Source organism: Epinephelus moara, chromosome 12 (genome assembly GCF_006386435.1).
Source record: "Epinephelus moara isolate mb chromosome 12, YSFRI_EMoa_1.0, whole genome shotgun sequence".
In the NCBI taxonomy this organism is placed as follows: domain Eukaryota; kingdom Metazoa; phylum Chordata; class Actinopteri; order Perciformes; family Serranidae; genus Epinephelus; species Epinephelus moara.
Window position 1 is genome coordinate 43,270,677 of NC_065517.1, and position 22,751 is coordinate 43,293,427.

At 41.7% G+C, this 22,751-nt stretch overlaps 2 protein-coding genes across 2 annotated transcripts in view; both read left to right on the forward strand.

The window, feature by feature from the left end:
* mboat2b (membrane bound O-acyltransferase domain containing 2b) overlaps positions 1–19,317 on the forward strand; it is a 25,146-nt gene extending 5,829 nt beyond the window's left edge. The window contains exons 2-13 of the mRNA XM_050057479.1: positions 418–563; positions 3,277–3,354; positions 9,844–9,939; positions 10,033–10,088; positions 10,178–10,232; positions 10,529–10,712; positions 13,167–13,359; positions 13,440–13,543; positions 13,689–13,753; positions 16,468–16,600; positions 16,834–16,985; positions 17,138–19,317. Coding sequence (XP_049913436.1) covers positions 418–563; positions 3,277–3,354; positions 9,844–9,939; positions 10,033–10,088; positions 10,178–10,232; positions 10,529–10,712; positions 13,167–13,359; positions 13,440–13,543; positions 13,689–13,753; positions 16,468–16,600; positions 16,834–16,985; positions 17,138–17,300 — 1,425 coding nt within the window. The 3' untranslated portion in view covers positions 17,301–19,317. The remainder of the gene's footprint in view (positions 1–417; positions 564–3,276; positions 3,355–9,843; positions 9,940–10,032; positions 10,089–10,177; positions 10,233–10,528; positions 10,713–13,166; positions 13,360–13,439; positions 13,544–13,688; positions 13,754–16,467; positions 16,601–16,833; positions 16,986–17,137) is intronic.
* Positions 19,318–20,984: 1,667 nt separating this feature from the next.
* Positions 20,985–22,751, forward strand: part of kidins220b (kinase D-interacting substrate 220b) — a 50,423-nt gene continuing 48,656 nt past the window's right edge. Inside the window, exon 1 of the mRNA XM_050057559.1 lies at positions 20,985–20,992. The gene's annotated coding sequence lies outside the window, so the exon portion shown is untranslated. The remainder of the gene's footprint in view (positions 20,993–22,751) is intronic.

Genomic DNA, 22,751 nt, shown 5'->3' on the forward strand with positions numbered 1-22,751 from the left:
TAACAGTAACAGTACTTAACAGTAACGCTAACAGTAACAGTGACAGTGACAGTAACAATACTTTTACAGTACTTAACAGTAACAGTGACAGTGACAGTAACAGTAACAGTACTTAACAGTAACAGTAACCGTACTTTAACAGTAACAGTAACAGTACTTAACAGTAACAGTGACAGTGACAGTAACAATACTTCAACAGTACTTAACAGTAACTGTACTTTAACAGTAACAGTAACAGTAACAGTACTTAACAGTAACACTAACAGTAACAGTGACAGTGACAGTAACAATACTTTTACAGTACTTAAGAGTAACAGTACTTTAACAATAACAGTAACAGTACTTAACAGTACTTTAACAGTAACAGTACCTGTGAATGTGCAGCTGTGTGTTTTAGTCCCTGTGTTTTGTGTGCAGGTGAACTTCGTGGTGTGTCAGCTCTGTGCTTTGCTGTCGGCCTTCTGGTTTCGTCTCTTCCTTCATCCCAGTAAAACCAGTCCCTTCATCAGACACGTGGTGGCAACGTTACTGGGACTCTACTTCGCTCTCTTCTGCTTCGGCTGGTGAGATTTGGTTTAAGTTCTGATTTAAGATCTGATTTAAGGTCTGATTTAACATCTGATTTAACATCTGATTTAAGACATATTTTAAGATCTGATTTAACATCTGATCTTAGATCTGATTAAGAACTGATTTAACATCCGATTCACGGCCTTATTTAAGATCTGATTTAACATCTGATCTAAGTTTTGGTTTAACACCTGATTTAACATCTGATTTAAGACCTAATTTAAGATCTGATTTAAGACATATTTTGAGATCTGTTTTAACATCTGATTTAAGATCTGATTTAACATCTGATTTAAGACATATTTTAAGATCTGATTTAACATCTGATCTTAGATCTGATTAAGAACTGATTTAACATCCGATTCAAGGCCTTATTTAAGATCTGATTTAAGATCTGGTTTAACATCTGATTTAACATCTGATTGAAGACCTAATTTAAGATCTGATTTAGGACATATTTTAAGATCTGTTTTAACGTCTGATTTAAGATCTGATTTAACATCTGTTTTAACATCTGATCTAAGATCTGATTTAACATCTGATCTAAGATCTGATTTAACAAATTATTTAACATCTGATTTGAGACCTAATTTAAGATCTGATTTAACATACAATATAAGGCCTAATGTAACATCTGACTTAAGATCTGATTCAACATTTGATTTAGTATCTGATTTTAGATCTGATCTAAGATCTGATTTAACATCTGATCTAAGATCTGATTTAACAAATGATTTAAGACCTGAATAAACACCTGATTTAACATCTGATTTAACATCTGATTGAAAGCACCTGATTTCAGATCTGATTAAACATCTGATCTAAGGTCTGATTTAACACCTGATTTAACATATGATTGAAGACCTAATTTAAGATCTGATTTAAGATCTGATTTGAGATCTGATTTAACAAATGATTTAACATCTGATTTGAGACCTAATTTAAGATCTAACATCTGATTTAAGACCTAATTTCAGATCTGATTTAACGTCTGATTTGAGACCTACTTTAAGATCTAACATCTGATTTAAGACCTAATTTAACATCTGATTTAAGACCTAATTTAACATCTGATTTAAAACCTAATTCAAGATCTGATTTAAGATCTGATTTAACATCTGATCTAAGATCTGATTTAATATCTGATTTGAGACCTAATTTAAGATCTGATTTAACATCTTATTTAAGGCCTAAATTAACATCTGATTTAACATCTGATCTCAGATTTGATTTAACATCTGATCTAAGGTCTGATTTAACACCTGATTTAACATATGATTGAAGACCGAATTTAACATCTGATTTAAAACCTAATTCAAGATCTGATTTAACATCTGATCTGAGATCTGATTTAACAAATGATTTAACATCTGATTTGAGACCTAATTTAACATCTGATTTAAAACCTAATTCAAGATCTGATTTAACATCTGATCTAAGATTTGATTTAACATCTGATTTAAGACCTAAATTAACATCTGATTTAACATCTGATCTAAGATCTGATCTAAGGTCTGATTTAAGATCTGATCTAAGGTCTGTGTAACAAATGATTTATCATCTGACTTAAGATCTAATTTCGGATCTGTTTTAAGACCTAATTTCAGATCTGATTTAAAATCTGATTTGAGACCTAATTTAAGATCTGATTTAATGTCTGATTTAAGACCTGATTTAACATCTGATTTAACATTTGATTGAAAGCACCTGACTTCAGATCTGATTAAACATCTGATCTAAGGTCTGATTTAACACCTGATTTAACATATGATTGAAGACCTAATTTAAGATCTGATTTAAGACATATTTTAAAATCTGATTTAAGATCTGATTTAAGATCTGATCTGAGATCTGATTTAACAAATGATTTAACATCTGATTTGAGACCTAATTTAACATCTGATTTAAGACCTAATTTAACATCTGATTTAACGTCTGATTTAAGACCTAATTTAACATCTAATTTAAAACCTAATTCAAGATCTGATTTAACATCTGATCTAAGATATGATTTAATATCTGATTTGAGACCTAATTTAAGATCTGATTTAATATCTTATTTAAGGCCTAAATTAACATCTGATTTAACATCTGATCTCAGATCTGATTTAACATCTGATTTGAGACCTAATTCAAGATCTGATTTAACATCTGATTTAAGACCTAATTTAACATCTGATTCAACATCTGATTTAAGACCTAATTTAAGACCTGATTTAACATCTGATTCAACATCTGATTTAGGACCTGATTTAAGATCTGATTTAACATCCGATTTAACATCTGGTCTGATGTCACAGTGAGGAGTCACATCCAGTTTGTTACTGAGGAGAATCTTCAGAGTGTTACAACCTGTAGACGTTAAGTTCACACTGTTAGCTTGTTAGCTTGCTGTTAGCATTCTATGCTAGCTTTAAATCCAGAGCACAGCTGAATGTGACATTAATTAAAACACTGTTCTCTGCAGTCAGAGTATCATTAGGAAGAGTTTCAGTTCTGACTGGAAACAGACGTCCGTGTTCTGATTATATCATCATGCAGATAAACAAAGTAATAACAAGATAAACTGTGTCTGTTCTGACTGAAGGACAAAGTTCTTTAAATCATATAAACAGTTTTTAATTTTCTTCCTTTGAAGATAAACAAAGTATTAACAAGATAAACTGCATCTGTCTGACTGATGTTTGAACTTCCTGTGTGTCCCAGGTATGCCCTTCACTTCCTGGTTCAGAGCGGACTCACCTATGGCATCATGATCCTGACCGGAGTCGAACACATGCACAAGTGAGCTTCACAGGTTCCTCCTCATCCTCACTCTTCATCATGTGACATCATGGGATGTCATGTGATCACTGATGTATGATCAGATGGTTGACTGACAGAGTCAGTAACAGTCTAGTGGTGCAGAGGAGCCTCAGATCCTGTTTGTAGTGATGAAGAAGAGTCCTCTGTGACACTGAGCATCAAAGAAACATCTTCATCATCTGATACTTTATGTGATCAGTAGTTTTTGTTGTTTTCTTTTGAACAAGGCACAACAACACAGGGCTGTGAGACAGGACACATGGAATAGAAAGTTACAAAATGTTATGGCTAAGGAGCAGATAGCACTGAAACTAACTAAAGGAAAACACAAACTGACAGAAAATAAAGACCTAAAATGGTACACAAGGCATATAGGAAGTTTCACTGGCAGATACTTAGGTTATTATTTTTTACAAAGGTCTAAATGATTCTCTGAGATATGAGCCAATATGTTAACATAAATTGTCAGGGTCCATGAATAAAAGAGATGTATTTTGCCCACTTATCATGATATTTCTCCACCTGATTGGTGAGCCTAAAGTAAAGGCCCTCGTCTGCTGCCACAGTACTCAGCTGGGAGAAGCACACTCTAGCTGGTGAGAGGGTGATCGCCTTCCAGTCTGTAACTATGAGCTTTCTCCCCAGCATAAGTGCTGTCTGGACTCAGTCTGCCTGAGCTGCAGGGAGAGTTTTAAGAGGAAGAGGGTCACTCAGAACAAACAGGCTCTGGCAGAATGGAATATCAGATTTAAGGATCAATTTGATATTCTCATGTATGGCTAACCAGAATTTTTGTACAACTGGGCAGGACCACAGCATGTGGAGGAGTGTACCAGTGCTTCCCCCACAATTTGGGCTGTCCCTTAATTTCACTCTGTGTAGCCTTGAGGGGGACCAATATACTCTGTTAATTATTTTTAAACTGCACTAGTCTTGTTCTAAGTTCCCTTGATATTTTCTTCTAGTGCTTTAAGATGTTGTTCCTCCTCTGTATATGAAAGATTGAGCTCTGTTGCCCAGGCTGACTTAAAATTGGAGCCCTTGCTATTTGAGCCTGTAAGCAACAGGGAGTAATATTTTTAGGCCTCATGACTTGAACCAAACACCTTAATCATAAAGGAGAGAACATCAGAGCTTGGAAGGGATGTTATAGTAGAGTCAAAGATTTGGGATAGGAGATGCCTAATCTGAAGATATCTCCAAAACTGTTGTTGAGGGAGGCCGAACTGCTGTACCAGTGCCGTGAATGATTTCAATATGCCACCATCATATAAATCACCCAGTACAAGAATACCCTTTTCAACCCACTGTTGCCAAAGGAATGCAGGGCTCAACAATAAGGATTGCCCGATTGCCCGGGGCAAGTAAAACTCAAGGTCGGGCATGTAAACTAACAACTCACTTGCCCAATCGGGCAAGTTGCTAAAAATAGTAAAAGTTAATAACTAATTGATAAAATAAATGTATTTTAAAACGTGCTCTTCTGCTCTGATGCAGCGGTCTCTCTGCCTGAAGTCACAGGCACAGCTGTGTAACAATGTCCTGCCCACAGCCCCCATTGATATTATTTTGCGCGACGGACGCTTCATGTAATAACATAACAATATACTGTTTATGGTGTTATGTCATCATGTCATTTCTGTCTCTACATGGTCACGCGTTAACAATTCTCCTCTGCTCTCTGTATCGCGCACGGCGGAGTTCTGCCACACACACAGGTGATCACGCTAGAGCGGCTCGGGCCGCATTTTCCTGACCAAACCAGACCCCGAGCCCGGTTCAGTTTGTCACCTGACAAAGTTATTGTTATGGACAGTGTGTAGTCTAAATAACCATCAACAGACTGCTGTTACAAACAGACAAACACGCTGCACTCCGAGCAGCGCAGCACGGCACTCATGCTGAGCTTGTGTTGCGTTCAGGCGTTGTCACGTATATTACAACTTCCAACACTTAAATAGGTCATAGCACAAAACAGCAGCATGTCAAGTGACTTTTTACTTTATTATATTCAATAAAATTGTATGTTCCTAAATCTTGAGACACCTCATATGTAAGCTAGACAGACATTTCACCTGCTCATTACTGTGCACACATGTACTGTATGTACTTAGTCCTAAAGAGCCCTTCTGGTGCCAGTAGATACATAGAAACATCCCAGCAGGCTGTGCTTTGCAAGCATACAAAAAAGTTTCACGCATGTGAAAATTATTTTTCATGCGTGTGCTTCACCTCCGCTGCTACAACTCCATCCTAGGGGAAACACTGCTGTGTGCGTTTTGTGCAACAGGTGGATGTGGTAGTCTACTGGTAGAGTAGAGAGAGAGCTAAGTAGCGTTGAAGTAGAGTAGAGCAGGGCAGAGAGATGGAAGCAAAATATATTAAACCCGGTGTTAATACAGCAGAACTGGAGAGAGGGGTGAAAAATAAATAGAGGTGGGCATGGCTCAAGTAGGGCGCAAAATTATAGACGGAGAACGATTGACAAATTTTTCACTTTAAGCCCTGACACTGTCATTTTTGTGTAGGAATTAAGCTACAATACATGACATATGTTGTTTTAATTAATAAATACAGTGTGAATAAAGATTACATAACATAAAAATAACTGCAGTCTTTGTTAATTGATAGCCGCTTAAATTAAACAATTTTTATAGGGCAAGTAAAAACTGACTTCGGGTAAGTAGATCTGTGACCAACTTGCCCGACCGGGCAAGTGAAAAAAAACCTTAGCGTTGAACCCTGGAATGGTTTATTTTCTATATTTAACTTAGGATTCAGCCAGATACCTGCTGACAGGTTCAAGCAGGGATTAAAGTCGAGCTTAATTGAAATTCTTTTCCAAATCCATTGCATATTTATAAGTATCGGTGGGGTCTGAGCCTCCTTGGATAGTGCTGCTGTAATGAAATGGAGGGGTGGGAGAGCATCACAGAGTGGGCACGCTCAGGGGGCAGACACCAGTGGACAAGGTGTCTGAGGCCAAAAGCATAGTAATATAACAATAAGTTTGGAATACCCAACCCACCTTGGTCAATTGGCCTTTGTAGTTTATGTAAATGAAGCTGAGGGTGCTTGCCAATCCAGAGAAATTTGTTGCAAAACTTATCAAATTGTTTGAAATATTTAAGTGGAATCCTATCTGGGAGTGTCCGGAGAATATACCGTATTTTTCCAAATAGTAGCCCGGGCGTTTTTTTCACAAAATCGATTTTGACCCCAGGCGTTTAAAAAAAACAGGCGGCTATTTGCTCAAGGCTTTTTTTTTTTTTTGCACCGACCTGCACCAGGCCATTATTTGGTTACAGTTCCTGTCCAGTATGTTTTTTAGTGCAAAAATACTGTATAATGTAGGGGTGAGTTCATGTACAAAAATCTCTAAACATTTAGAGTGGGTCATTTTTTTTCGTGTACACAGGTTTCACCGCTGGGTGGTGCTATTGCATTATACCAGTAAAGCCCCAGTTATCCGAATACCAACCCAAAGGGCCATTTAACCAACAGTTACAGGCCGCCACACCAAAATATCGCCATTCCGACAGTCCGCCATCCCGAATTCTGGTCCCTGAATCCTGACAGTAAGCTATGGCGAGCCTGTAGAAGCTGTATTCCCCATGCATGTCAGCGATTTTCACCGGGGACGCACACGAGTAATTCAGGCTGACATTACCTGTTTTTCAGCGAACTCCTCTGGTAATTTTATTAAAAGGCATGGCATATAGGTCCACACTAACGTCTTCTTCTTCTTATTATTATTATTATTGGGTCTTATCAGAGTGGGCTACAATAAGTACCGGGCCATCAAATAACAGCATCCGCGGTGAGAGGACATGGAATTGTGTGCGCTTTTATGCACGCGGGTCAAGGCGATCATGGATATTTGATGTGGGAAAGACGTAGCCAGATGTATTACCTGTTTTAGATACGTGGCTGTCTGTCCGTCCGTCCGTCCGTGGCACGAGTCATGTGCACCACTTCACCACCGACCCGTGCGTAAAAGCGCAAACAGTCCCTCAAGGAGGGACAGCCATGAGGCAATGAATGAGGAAATAATCCCCCGGGAGTTTAATCGGACCGGCATTTAATACGCCAGCGGCTATTAGGTGCCCGGCGGCTATTTGCCACCGGGCGACTATTTGGAAATATACGGTAATTAAACTTGGGTACACAGACCATTTTCAAAACATTGGCTTCCCCCCACAATGATAAGAAAAGAGGGGTCCACCTTCCAATATCTGCTGAAAATTGGTCCAACACAGGTTCAATATTGACCTTACTGGATCTGCTAATTTAGTGACACCCAGGTATTTGATGCCATCGCTAGGCCAGGAAAAGTTTTCTCTCTGGAACATGGTACTAGGGCAATGTAAGGTTAAGGGGAGGGCTTTGGATTTCAGACAGTTAACTTTGTAACCTGAGAGGTGGGAAAATGTATCTAAAATTTTGAATAACGCAGGCAGGGAGTGCTCAGGCTCAGAGTCAAAAATAAGAATATCATCTGCATATAACATAAGCTTGTGGTCTGAGTGACCAATTCATATCCCAGGAACTGACGGATCCAGGTGGATGGCTAGGGGTTCAAGGACCAGTGCGAAGAGACCCGGGGAAATACCGTCACCCTGCCTGTCCCCCCTTCCCAGTTCAAACCAGGGTGAAACCAGCCCATTAGTTAACAGTGCAGTGGTAAAGTAATGCTCAAAAAGACAACTAACACTGCACTGACCTCTAAACAAAAAGACTATGGTCCGCGACTCATAGAGATAAGCTGCTATAAAAAAATCTAACCGGCGTGGCTAATCTGTACAGTGAGGCACTTATTTTTTTAAATAAGCATAATAGCTTTTAACTTTGCATACCCACCCAGGGCCAGCAGAAGAAAATTAACATAAACATATATGTACTGCAAACCGTCCCCGTTTTAGCGGAGTCTGGTCGCATCCCAGTTCAACAACAGGATGTATAGACTGCTATGTGGCAAAACTCCAGGTCCCTGAACAGACTATAATGACCTACATATTATACACTTAAAATAACATAACGAACAGAAATGGTCGTTACCTGGTTTCGTTTAGTGTGAATAAAAGTCAGCTATTCTGTCCGTCTTGGAGGGGTGTATATGCACATCAACTGTGTGCAGGCAGTGGGGAGCGTGTTATAAACCCATATTATTATGTCCACTCAGTGGTAAAGTGTAGGGGGCTATGCCAGTCACAGGGTCCCAATATATTCCAGGGCTTTTTTTCGGGTCGTCAAACTCCCGACGCCGTCCTCCCTCGCCTTTGGGGTTGATAACCAGCACAGCCGGGTAGCACAGTGAAAATCCTATGTGGCGTTCATGAAGCATTTCATTACATTGTTTGACCTTTCGGTGCTTGTTGTTCAAAGCCTGGGAATATCATAATATGATGTCCTCTCCATGTCAGCTTCCCTTTGTTTCCTTTTGTTTTGCTTGCATAATCCGATCCCGGTCTTGATAGCGCAGGAACCTGGCCACTATAGCCCTGGGTGGCTGGCCGTCAGGTCTGCGCAGGGCCAGTGCTCGGTGGGCTCTGCCTATTTCCAAACCCTTGGGAAAGTCGAGCTCCAGGAGATCTGGGATCGCTGCAGTTAGAAATGAAAGAGCACCTCACAGGATTCAGGGAAACCCACAAAAACCAGGTTGTTGCGGTGACTTCTGGAGTCAAGGTCATCCACCCACTGGCAAATTAGCTCTAGCTCAGCCTGGGATGCAGCTGCGTCAGCTTTCAGCGCTTTATCACTATCCTTCAGAAAGTCTAAATTACTTTCTACGTCGGAAAGGCGAGTAGTAATGGCAGTTAATTGTGACTCCATGGATGTGGTGGGTCTGTGGATTCCATCCAGTTTATTGTTGTGCCCACTTGAGATTTCTGAGAGAAGGCTGTATATGTTAGCGATGTCAGCAGCGACCTTGCGTGGTTCATTGTCTGAGAGAGTCTCATTAGCCGTGGCTGCTGTTAGCTTGGCACAGCTAACACTGCAGTGGACGGTGTCATTAGCCGTATCTACAGCTGTTAGCCATGCTGTTAGCGCGGTCGGAGTCATCTGTTTGGCTGCTTTGCTAGCACGGTCTGAGATAGAATCGTATGGGACATACGAGGAGGAATTCTTCGCAGTTGAGCCTTTGCTTGCGGTGTTCTTGCTTCCTGGCATTTTGACTGAATTATATTGGCTCAGGATATATCAACGTTGTGTCGCTCCAGTATGGTTTTTTTGTACAAGTTTAAATGCCACGATGTCAGGGGCCAATTTTCAGGCAGCCATTCTCCAACTCTGGGTTACGTGACTCCCGCCTACGGCTGCATTTTAATTCATTTGAACATATTTTTTCTCATCATCTGATATATATTGATTTATCTGATCTGATTTATAACTTTATCAATGTTGACATTATGTCTAGAGACCAGACCTGTGTGTGTGTGTGTGTGTGTGTGTGTGTGTTGTTTTCAGATACTGCCTGGTGGTGGCTCTCAGCTATCTGAGTCTGTGTCAGATCACCAGAGTCTATGTCTTCGACTACGGCATGTACTCCGCTGACTTCACAGGGTGAGATGACATCTCCTCGTCCAGACTGCATCTTCCTCTGCTCTGTCTGACCCATGTTGTTCCTGACCTTTGACCTTGTCATTGTCTCTGCAGGCCGATGATGGTGATCACACAGAAGATCACCAGCCTGGCGTTTGAGATCCACGATGGTGAGATGATCACGTGGCGATGTGCAGAGCAGACCTGTCTGAAGGTTCATATCTGATCATGTTCATGTGTATTTTTTTCTGTGGAACAGGAATGGCTCGAAAAGAAGAACATCTGACGGCAGGACAAAAGATTTTAGCCATCAGGTTGGTTTGTAGAGAAACACTGTACACTTTATTACACTGTTATTTTACATTTTATAATTCTGCTCATCGGTTTCCTGCAGAGTAACGACTGCTGACAGATGTAGAGATAGGACTGAAGTATAATGCAGCTACAGAAAGAAACACTCCAGTAAAGTCGGAGGACAAACTGATTCAGCTCTGATGAAACATGATACCAGGAGGTCATGACGTACAGCATCAGTGTGTATCACAGCTCCCAGTGTAGACACCAATCAGGTGAGCAGAGTCTTACTGGTTATGTGTGTGCGTGTGTTCAGGAGGATGCCCAGTCTGCTGGAGTACTTCAGTTACAACTGTAACTTCATGGGGATCCTGGCTGGACCCACCTGCTCCTACAACGACTACATCGCCTTCATCGAGGGAGAACCCCGTCGCCATAGAGAACAGGAGGCCGACAGGAAGTCCACCAGCAAGCTGAGGCAGAGCGAGCCATCGCCAAACGTACGACACTGGACCACAAACACCGTCAGAACCAAAACCCAAGTTTGATTCCTATAAACACTTAGACTCATTTTATATTATTGTTATTTAATAATATCCACATTCTGTGACATCAGGTCATCCTGAGTAGGAATATAAACATCTTGACTCATGTCACTGAGTTCATCTTTATATGATTAACTGTGTTATAACTAGTGCTGCACGATTTTATAAAAATGTGATTGCGATTTGAGTGGACAGTATCGCGATTTGAGATTGCGATTGCGATTACAATATAATACATTAATGGTATCATTATTCTTCTTGCTTGATTCAGTGTTTCCCTACATTATATTAGGGGGGCACTGACCTGACCTGACAGTTATTTTATGGACAGTGTGTTAATGACCATCAACTTGTGACAGATTCACCTAATCATTAATGAAATGCAATTTAAGATATGGAGATCTCTGGGAAACAACAGGTTTCTTCGATTATGTAAAAAAGTAAATAAATAATTCCCTGTACATGTATAAGGGTAAGATGGGGTATCCGCTGTCGTGGGTGTAAATTTCTGTACGTGTAAAATGATAATTTACAAAAATGGACGAGATTATTTAGGGAGGAAGAGGCGGAGAAGAAGGGACCGGGAAAAGGAACAATAGAGCTGGCGGACCTAAACGTTAGGACCTGAATATAAAGTAAAAGTAACGAGCTGTGGACATTAAGTAAATTAAAAAGACCATTAAAAAGAAACCCATCAGTGGTTACCTTAAAGACCCGTCCTTTCACGGTATCCCTGCTGGACATCTCGACCTCAGAGGACGGAGCGTGTGCCCAGGACCAAACCGATGGATTATTTTCCTGATTGACTGCGCGGTCCCTGGGTGAGATCGTTTCTTTTATATATTTTTCCTGGTATACCAGAGGTACAGCGATCGATCGCATATTTTTGTTTTTTCACCGGTTTTTGCTGTGTGGATCTGCGCTATTTTTGTTTGACACGCCTGGATGAGTGACTGTTTCGTTTGCGTGCGTCACGGACTCAAAAATAATCAAAAGACATTTAAAAGTTATTGAAAATGGACAGTATTGTACTTTTCGTTAGTTGGGACTGTGAGTTTATTTTGGGGATTGCAAAGACTGAGATTGGTTTTGTGATGTGACTTTTTTTTTATTTATTCATTTAAACCTACGCATGACGTGCGTATAGGCGCTGGGGGGAGGAATTAATTAAACGTGTGTTATTTGAATTTATACACTCTGTTGAGAGTTTCATATATCTTTATTCCTTAATATTTGTTGTTGTTTTTTTGGGGGGAGTAAACATTTTTTATTTTTCTCAAAAGTTTTCTATTTTCCTGAAAAGAGCCCCCCTTGTGTAGTTAACGCTTACTTGAGAAAAGGTAAAGTGTTACAAACTGACTGAGCACAATCAAACACGCTGCTCACACAGCAGCGCAGCACGACACTGTACTCACAGCACAACACAGCAGCGTATCAACTGGGCTGAAACCGAGCAAAGTTGCTCAATTTTTCATTTGTTATTATATAGACTGTTATGGAGTCTGTGATTTCCCTGTGACACTGACAAATGTTTGCATAACTGTGCTTGGATGTTGTTTTATGAGGCTCTGGTGTCTTTCAGTTGTCTCTTTGTCTTTAACGTTACACGGCTCGTCTTTCTCTCACATGCACTCTTCCTACTTTTCTCTGTGCTGTCTCAAGTGCTGATATAGATTGGTCGTGTTGCCGCCGGACGTGGCGACTTTAACTTTTACACTTACACAGCACGTCTTTCTGTTCAACGTCGCCGTACCTGAATCCGAAGTACCGCCATGTAACAGAAGTTTTTTTCGCCACCAACTCAGCCTGTTCATGATCGAGCTCATGCTGTTCTTCAGCGTCTGTGTTGGTCACTGCTGCACGCCGGCTGCACACACCAGGATAGGTTGTGGGCGTGATGTCAACAAACTCCACACACTACAGGAGAGGCAGTCACGTTCACAGGCACACACGTTAACATTTATTTACATTAAATCGCAAATCGCAGCCTTTTATGCGGTTATGTAATCGCACAGCCTGTGATTAGATTAATCGTGCAGCACTAGTTACAACATTCTGTCACATAAAACTCACACTGAGGAATAAATGACTGAAACTAAGATTCAACTCTGACATCTAAATATTTAACACTGTCTCCAGCAGCTGTCTCGTCCCTTCAGTTCACACAGATATCTGACAGTCGATAATTCTCATAGTGATGATCAGGACGTATTTTGTGTCTGTGTCTGTTTATATAAACAACTCGACTGAAGCTGAAGACCAGATCAGACATGCAGGAACAGCAACACATCATTTGCATAATGTCTGATTCTACAGTCTGATTAATGTCTTTACATACGTGACGTTGACATGTCTGTCTGTGAGACATCATGATGAAGTCAGAATCACTGTCCACGTGTGTCTCCTCAGACCGAGGTCGTCCGTAAGGTGTCCACCTCCTTCTTCTGCCTTCTGGTCTTCCTGTCGGTGTGTAAAGTTTTTCCTGTAGAGCGAAACATTGACGACGACTTCATCGCCAACACGCCGTTCCACGCTCAGGTGGTCTACTTGTATCTGTCCATGCTGACCACCAGACCCAAGTACTACTTCGTCTGGACGCTGGGTGAGTGTCTGACAACACCTTTCTCACCTGTCTCACCTGTCTCACCTGTCCAACACCGTCTCATCTCTTTCTGACCTCAGCTGACGCCATCAACAATGCTGCCGGTTTCGGCTTCAACGGCTACGACAGTGACGGCTCTCCTCGCTGGGACCTGATCTCCAACCTGAGGATCCTGAACATCGAGGTGAGGACCATCAGCGCTCCGTCGTCAGCGCTCCGCCGTCAGCGCTCCACTGTCGACGCTCCACCATCGGCGCTCCACCGTTTGTGCTCTGCTGTTCTTCTGTAAAGACTGATTGATGAATCAGATTGTCTCCTCTCTGTTTCAGCTCGCCACAAGCTTTAAGGTTTTCCTGGACAACTGGAACATCCAGACAGCACACTGGCTCAAAAGGTCTGAACACATCATTGATACTGATGTTTATTCACAGTGACCCACAGAGTGTCGGCACATCGGTCAGACTGACAGCAGTCATCAACAGGAAACGCTTCAGTTTCCACTGAATCAAATCAAACTTTATTTGTATAGCAATTTTCATACATTAAAAATGCAGCACAAAGTATGCACAAAAATATTACATACATATTTAAAACCCGCTCCTCCCACCCCCACATATAAACACACACACACACACACACACACACACACACACACACACGGTCAATATAGTCAATAACATGGCAGGGCACTGAGGAACCAGGTGAGGAAAGAACCACCTATGGGGAGCTCATCCACACCGAGAGGTGTCACAGCCTACGGCCACAGGGAGTGCCACCACAGAGACCACCCCGACCCAGACAGACCGGGGTGGACTCCACACATGGTGCAGAGACCCCCAGTCCTCCGGACCTGAGGGATTCCAGAACGACGTCCCCGCGGGCAGACCTCTCAGCGTGGAGGCCCCCATGAGGAAACACTGGAGCTAAAAACTAAGACTAAAAGGCAATATGATAAGATAAAACAAGTATGAGATAAAATAATAATAAATAAATAAATAAATAAATAAATAAATAAATGAAGATTTAGAAACTTAATAATAATAAAATGCATAAAGATTTAAAAATAAATCATTTAAAAGCATTAAAAATTAAAAATAACATATAACATAAGAATTAAAAGAGTAGAAGAAATCAGTTAAAAGCCAAACTAAAAAGGTGAGTCTTGAGCCTCCTTTTAAAAACATCAACAGTCTCTGCAGTCCTGATGCTCTGTGGCAGGCTGTTCCACAAGTGAGGGCCATAATGGCTGAATGCAGCCTCCCCGTGGGTTTTTGTTCTGACTTTTGGAACAGTTAAAAGGCCGGTGCCGGAGGACCTCAGGGTCCGCCAGGGTTGATATGATAAAAGCAGGTCAAATAAATAAGATGGCCCAAGACCGTTAAGACATTTAAAAACTAATAAAAGAACCTTAAAATCGACCCTGAAACACACGGGGAGCCAATGCAGCGATTTTAACACTGGTGTAATGAAGGTCTTTGTTGTGTTTTTATGCCTCTGAGCCACTGATAGCCGCGACCACACGTGTTATGTTTTCAGTTTGTCTGTACGTCTCATTCCCGTGAACCTGATATCTGAAGAACACCATGAGGGAATTTCCTCAAATTTGGCACAAACGTCCACCAGGACTCAACAATGAACTGATTAGATGTTTGTGGTCAAAGGTCACTGTGACCTTACAAAACATGTTTTTGCCCATAACTGAATTCATACACTAATTCTGACAAAACGTGACACAAATGTCTGACAGGATAAAATAATGAAGGTCAAAAGGTTAAAGGTCAGCTTGACTGTGACATCAAACTAGACTAACCCCTAACCCCTAACCCAGTCAAGGGTTTTAAACATCAAACATTAGTCCCAGTTCAGGACATGAAGACGTGCACGGTGACACCAAACTGTACCTGAGCACATCCAGCTGATGAGACTCAGATCTGTCAGTGAACACATCAGTGGCATGTCAGTGGACATCATCCCTCTGTGATTGGCTCCCTGTGAAGGTGTGCAGGTCGGTCCTCTGCTGCCCCCTGCTGGACGATCAGTAACAGGACAGACGGTCACATCAGATACAGACACACTCTCAGTCCATGTGTAAGTCACCATGAATTCATTTTATCTCCACAGTGAACCAAGAATCCAAAACCTGAGGCACGTCTTCTTAAAATCTGAAGTCTCATTGATCTGGTCAGATCATCAGATCCTCACACACACACACACACACACACACACACACACACACAGGACACTGAAACATTACAATACCTGAAACAGCACAGGTTCACCACCTGTCTGAGATGATCTCACTGTTTTATTCTGCTCCTCTCTGATGTACTTTTATTCCTCACTATATGAAGTGACTGATAACAAGATCTGTATACTGGGTTGTAAAGAAATTCGTCTGGATTTTATTTGGTAGACAATTAATCTGTATTTATAGCGTGATGGGATGACAGCACAATGATGTGTGTGTTCCAGCGCTTTCATGTGATATGCGTGGCATTTCTGTGCAACCCTGCATTTGCGAGTAATCCATCCAAGAGTAATGTGTGTGCAGAGCTGTATGAAAGCTCTGTTATACATTATTTTAGTGTAACTTTATCATTTTTTTTCGCTGTGAAAACATTCGGAAAGCTACATTCCGCTGTTTCACGTGATATGCGTGGCTTCTCGCTATGACGCACGGTCGCGGAGAAAAACCATAGAGAATAACAGGTGTGAATTTGGACGCACTATGCGTCGTTCGGGCCCGTAGGGTTAAATATAAATGGAAAAAATACAAATTAAAACATGAATGGATGTGCAAATATACTAAGTGAACTGTTAGGACTTCCAACAGCTCCTCTTATCTCTTTGCTGTCTCTCTGACACAGATGTTCTTGAGCCTGTTGCACTGATTCTGGACGGACTCCTTGGCCTGCTGCTGCTGCATTTTCCCCAAAAAACGGGACAAATTGTGTCCCGGGAGAGATTCTTTTTTCCCGGGACAGCTGATGAAAAAAGAGAACAATTCTGGGAAAAACGGGACGGGTGGCAACTCTAGTGACGTCACAGTAAAGACCAGCTGAAATAACATGTGACACATTCTTCTGTCTGACCTCTGACCTCTGACAGGGTGTGTTACGAGCGATGTCCCTACCACCCGACAGCAGCCACCTTCATCCTGTCAGCTATGTGGCACGGAGCGTATCCAGGCTACTACCTCACCTTCCTCACCGGCATCGTCATCACGCTGGCTGCAAGAGCGGTGAGCTGCCCCCGCTAACTGTTAGCTGTTAGCATATAATCCGCCAACCCACTGTTGGCTGTTAGCTTCTAATACTGCTAACTCACTGTCCCCGCTAACTGTTAGCTGTTAGCATATAATCCACTAACTCACCGTTAGCTGTTACCTTCTAATACTGCTAACTAACTGTTAGCTGTGAGCTGTTAGCAGATTATCCCACTAACTAACCGACTGTTAACGTTTCGTTCTGTCAGGTCAGACACAACGTTCGGCCGTACTTCCTTCAATCACCCACCCACAAACTGGTCTATGATGTCATCACGTGGGCGGCCACTCAGATCGCCATCTGCTACACAGTGGTGCCTTTTGTCCTGCTGTCCGTGAGTCCATCCATCAAGTTCTACAGGTCAGTGAGTCGAGTTTAATTCAAGTTTAACTTTGTTTAACTCAGGTTTGATTCAGGATTAACTCAGGATTAACTCAGGTTTAACTCAGATTTGACTCAGGTTTGGTGTTGGCTCACCTGACGTGTCTCCACCTGTTCCCTCCCCCCATCAGGTCGTGGTACTTTAGCCTCCATATCGGCTGCATTCTGCTGGCCGTGGCGCTGCCGGTCAAACCGAGACATCTCCGTCTCAAAGAGCAGCAGAAGGACGTCGTCCAGGAGCCGGGCCAGCGCCACTTGGAGGCCACAGACAGCCAGAAGGAAAAGACCACATGAGCCAGAGGATCAATCCTGAACTACATTTTATTTCCATGAACTTGTACAGGAAGACGAGGAGGTAACGTTCCTCCTGCGTCAAGGCAGAAGCACGATGGTCGAGTTAAGCTCTGTATTATTTGGACGAAGCATTTCAGAAACAGGAAGTTAGAACCTGAAGTTTTTAACAGTCTGTTTGACCTGATGAAGAGTTTTCACACAGCGCTGCGACGTTCTGACTGTCAGGAAAACATCTGGACTCAAACTCCACCAACACCTGTCAACATGTTCGGATCAGGCAGATCTGCAGTGACAGAGAACACACACACACACACACACACACACATAAACTGTAACGTCACATGGAGCAGCTGCCGCGGAGTGTCATGGCCGCCCGCTTAGTGTAACAGAGGGAGGAGGCAGAAAAGCAAGAAAAGAAAGAAAGAAAGTTCAGAACATGTAAAGACAGAGTGAGTGAATGAATGAATGAGTGAATGAATGAAAGCATTAAACATTCCTCTCAGACAGTCGTCCTGTTCTAACCTGTTAATCACAGCGTCACAGTGTTCATAAACATCCGTTTGGACAAAGTGCCAATCATGACTTCACTCAGTCGCCTTAGTTTGTTTGTTTGTTTGTTTACTCGGTGGTGTCATGTGAGTCGGTGGTGATGAGGGCGTCGTGTTTACATTTGTAGGTGTGAGGTTATTTATCTGATTCCAAACACAGACTGTGTTTGGATGGAAGATGTGTTGAAGAGAACGCATCGCTATATTGTAGTAAATGGATTAACCCTGAAATTTAATTTAATTTAATTTGATGATGTGAAACAGACTCAGTCCCTCTCAGATTAAATAACAGAAAGTGAACCAACGTCTCCGTCTGAAGCTCGTTTGGTCCGTCTAATGTTTGGTTCAGGTTAACTAATGCTTCATTTCAGCAGCTGAAATAAGCGGGTTCAGTGGAGCCATAGACTGGATAAACTCAGCCGCTGTCAGTCTGTGGAGCGCCTGCTTGATGGGCCCGATGAGGTTTAAACGAAGCAGCGTTGATCATCAGGATCATTTTATACCATGAAAACAGAACTTTTCTGGTTTCATGAGCACTGGGACAGGAATGAACGAGGTCCCGCCTCCGACGCTGTATCCAGGTCTGTTTATATGTCAGTATGTCCGTTTGGTCATGTGACATCAAACAGCTGTTAATCAGTTAAAATCAAACGACCAATAAACATGGAGGGGGGACGCGATTCGTAAATCAGCGCCACAGGTAGGACGAATGCTGCCGTCAGGTGATGAGGGGTAAAAACAAAGATGGTGAGCACTAACTCAGCAGACGTGTTTATTTCTGTTGTCATGGTAACTTTAAAGTTTAAAGATATAGGCCTACAGTTAAAGATGGTGGTCGGACCGATCTGATGTTTCTGCTGTCATTATTTTATGTTCTGTTTCTTTAATAAACCAAATCTACTGACACAGAAGTTGAACAGCGTCCTGTTTTGGATGGACCTCAGAGGACAGGTGTGAGTATTATCACCACACTAACTGATGGAAGCAGCGACCAGGAGCCTCCACCATCATGGAGTCATGTGACTGCAGGGTTTCCACTGTACGACCCTATGACTCTAGATGACCCTCTGTCAGGAGCTCTCTGTGTTTTATCAGTGTTACAGCTGGTCAGGAGACAAAAGGACTCCACCTCTGTCTGTCTGTCTCCATCAGCACATCCGCCACTGTTCTTCTATGACTCCCTGTTTCCACCTTATCTGAAACATTTTAATGGGACCTGGACGAGGACTATGGGTGATGGACGATAGACGAGGATGATGGAGGGGGCTGATGAATGAGGATAATGGATGAGGCTGATGGACAGGCTGATGGACAGGATGTGACGCTGCAGACGAACACAGAGGCTCCTCTGACTGTTAGAGATGACTCACAGATGTTCATGTTGTCACAGTGAACCAGCCGCCTGTCTGTAGGTTTATATCTTTGGTTTTTGTAAATGATGTGAATAAACATTGGATTTTTTGACACTTGATGTCATGTGTCCATCTGTGTTTGGTGTTTGAACCTTCAGCTGACTGATGAGTGTCTCTGTCTCATCAAGTCATGGTGAAGAGTCACATTCATCACTGTAACCGCTCTCCAGCACCTTTTCTTCAGTGAGTTTCACATTGTAACAATAATTTAAATTATCATGTATTAACATGAAATGTTTCATGTCATAACAAGATGAATTATTTTGTTAGAACATGAAAATAAAATGTAAAAGAAACACGTAGTGATAACAGGAAACTCTTCATGTTTTTATTTTTTTCCTGGCGTGTCCGCTCTGAGCCCCCGTAGCTTTGGCGAGGTGAAAAACCAGGAGGACCTGATTTATGACAGACGTTCTGAACTTTAAACCCTAATGAACACAGTCACTGACGCTCACACTGTTAATGAGTTATTATTTTTATTTCTCAGATGATAAGCTGCTGCTGATAATAAACTCACTTCTCTCTGCTCATTTCAAATTAAAAGTCTGCAGTTATTACTCAGAGCCACTAAAACCAACAGGGACTGAAATCGTTATCTTTCTTTGACTGTACCCCCAACACAGAGGTGGGAAACATGATGTTTTGCAGATGAGAGCTTTGTTCTTAATACCTAATAACTAAATGTTATTCTACGTCAACATGACGTTGGCATGAGACATGTGGAAGATGTTGGATTCTGGTTATTTAACAACACAAATAAAAACCAACGAAATATCAGTGTCATCTGTCATTGACGTTAGTTGATGTTGGCATTTGATGTTGTTCTGACATTGAATTTTCGTCACCCAATAAAGCAACCTTAAGGCAACCAGATATCACCAAGACATTGGTCACCAGCTGGGGAATAACTGACTGACAGAAAAAAATACTGGCAACTTTCTTTAAATATGATCAAATATTTCCTCCTCAGCAGCTCACCTTTACATCCTTTGTCGTTCTCAGTGATAAAATAAATGTGAAACCGTGGTGAGCTGTTTGTCTCGATATTTTCTGTCATTTTCCAAGATAGCATCTTAAGATTAATAAAAATGTCAGAAAACACGGTGACAAAATGTCCGCCTCAGTTCTATATTAAACAAAATGACTGATATGTGATAACTGTATGATTTTTGAAATGATAAAACAGCTTCTTGATGATAAAAAAATATTTTATTGTTATAAAAATAAATCAGTCCATTTTCAGAATTGACATTTAAAGTTGTATAAAGACAACAACAATAACATCAACAGCACCTTCAAAATAAGTTACCAGCCGCAGTCTGCTTGTTGGTTCGGTGGAAATAAATTAAAATATGAGTCAGACTCAGGTGAAATAAACTCAGTGTGATATCACCAGTGTTAATGGAGGTGAAGAATAACAAAACCCTTTAAAACTCTGTCAAACTGGTCGGATTGTTGAGTTCAGTCGGGAGTGGCCGCTGCCTGTGCTTTTATTTTGACAGTGGTGAGCGGAAATAAGGCTGTCAGTTTGGCGGGCTTGACGCAGCGGTGGGCTCTGGTTGCTTGTTGTTCTTATCAAGATGGCTGCTGCTACCGGGGATGGAGAGTGAGCTCCGGCTGTCATCTCAACACAGGCCCAGGAAACCGACACTAACACGCCCAAAGACCGGCACCGAGACCCGGCTGGACCCGAACCAGGACCGCCTAAACCGAATCTGATTCTCTTCTGAAGGTAAACCCGGTTATTCTCCGGTGGTTGTTACCGTCAGCATCCTCCGCTGTCGTCGATTAATATTTGATTGACACTTGGATCGATCATAACAAATCACAGTGACGGTTAAATGTTTGATTTATTTTAAATGAATAAAGATTTATTGTGTTCATCAGACGGATTAATGAGTCCGTATTGTTCCTGTGTGAACGGGTTCACACTGTGAATGACAGCGTGAAGGTGACAGGGTTACTGCAGTGTTATAACAACAGGAGCAGTTATAACGCTGTGCTCATTAGAGCACTCTGATGGTATGTGCATAATGTTTATTAATGTTAATAATAAATCACACAGGGCGACGCCTTGTTATTACAGTGACCTGATTTTAGACATGAACACCGGAGACCTTTGTTTCCTGTTTATGAAAATGTCTCATGTTATTATCCAGTTAGACATGGTGCGTTCGCTGTTATTCTGTAATATACTGTGCTGCATATGAACTCATGAAATATATTTATAATGATGGGAAGGTTACATCTGACATATAATAGGTCACACATCAGCCCAGTCTGAATCTGCTCAGATTTTAGGAATATAGATGCTGTTGTCACATGAAATGTTAGAAATCAGATTATCTGTTAATGTTTGTTCTCCCTAGCTGCTCCATATTGATCTTTTAGTTTTAATGACCATGTGTTCCACAGTTTGTTCATTAACTAAATGTTTTCTTGAAGTCAATCAATCAATTTTATTTATAAAGCCCAATATCACAAATCACAATTTGCCGCAGAGGCTTTACAGCGTATGACATCCCTCTGTCCTTAGGACCCTCACAGCTGATCAGGAAAAACTCCCCAAAAAACCCTTTAATGGGAAAACAATGGTAGAAAGCATTGTCCATTTTTTGGGGAGTTTTTCCTGATCAGCTGTGAGGGTCCTAAGGCAAATTGTGATTTGTGATATTGGGCTTTATAAATAAAATTGATTGATTGATGATTAAATCAAATCTATGATTCAAAATTTTCACTAAAATCTACTCAGTAGTTCTTTTAGCCTGCTTCAGGTCATTTTAGGTTTTAATGTGCTGTGTGGGGTTGTTTTGGTTCAAAAACAATTGTCCTTGTTCAGTCAGTGAAGCAGTTTGGCTTCATCTTATCAGATATTATTTCAATTATCAGATTAATACATAATAATAAAATGGCCCATCATCGGCTGATGACTTCTCGGCCTGTTGTGAAGCTTTGGTGGATGATGTGACTGATGAAGGAGACTGTTGCCGTGGTGACAGCAGAGCTGCAGATGAGACTTTATTGATGTCTGTGGTTTCCGTGGTGACAGTAAAGTGATCCTGAGAGAAGACAATCCTCTCAGGGTTTATTGAAGTGATATCAGCGGTGCAGCAGAGTCCACAGGAATGTGTACATGCTGATCTGAGGTCAGCTCAGAGCAGGGACATTAAAGGAAGCTGCTGAGTGCTGAAGAGCAGACTTCAGACTGTCTGGATCCCAAATATCACCGACACAGAGTCGTGACTGACAGCAGGGGAGTCTGTCCTGAGGGGGGTGCTGCAGGACACACCATGGAGTCACTAAGCAAACACAGAGCAAACACAGACACGGCGCCATAGAGCCGCTCCAAAGTCTCTTCTTTACACTGTGTTTACATGTTTACACAGAAGCAAACGACAGCGGCATCATGTGGCTCCAGTGTGTAACTGATTTGCGTCCTTTGTTTGTACATGGCGGCATACTGACGTGCTGACGTATTGCGGTAAGCGAGT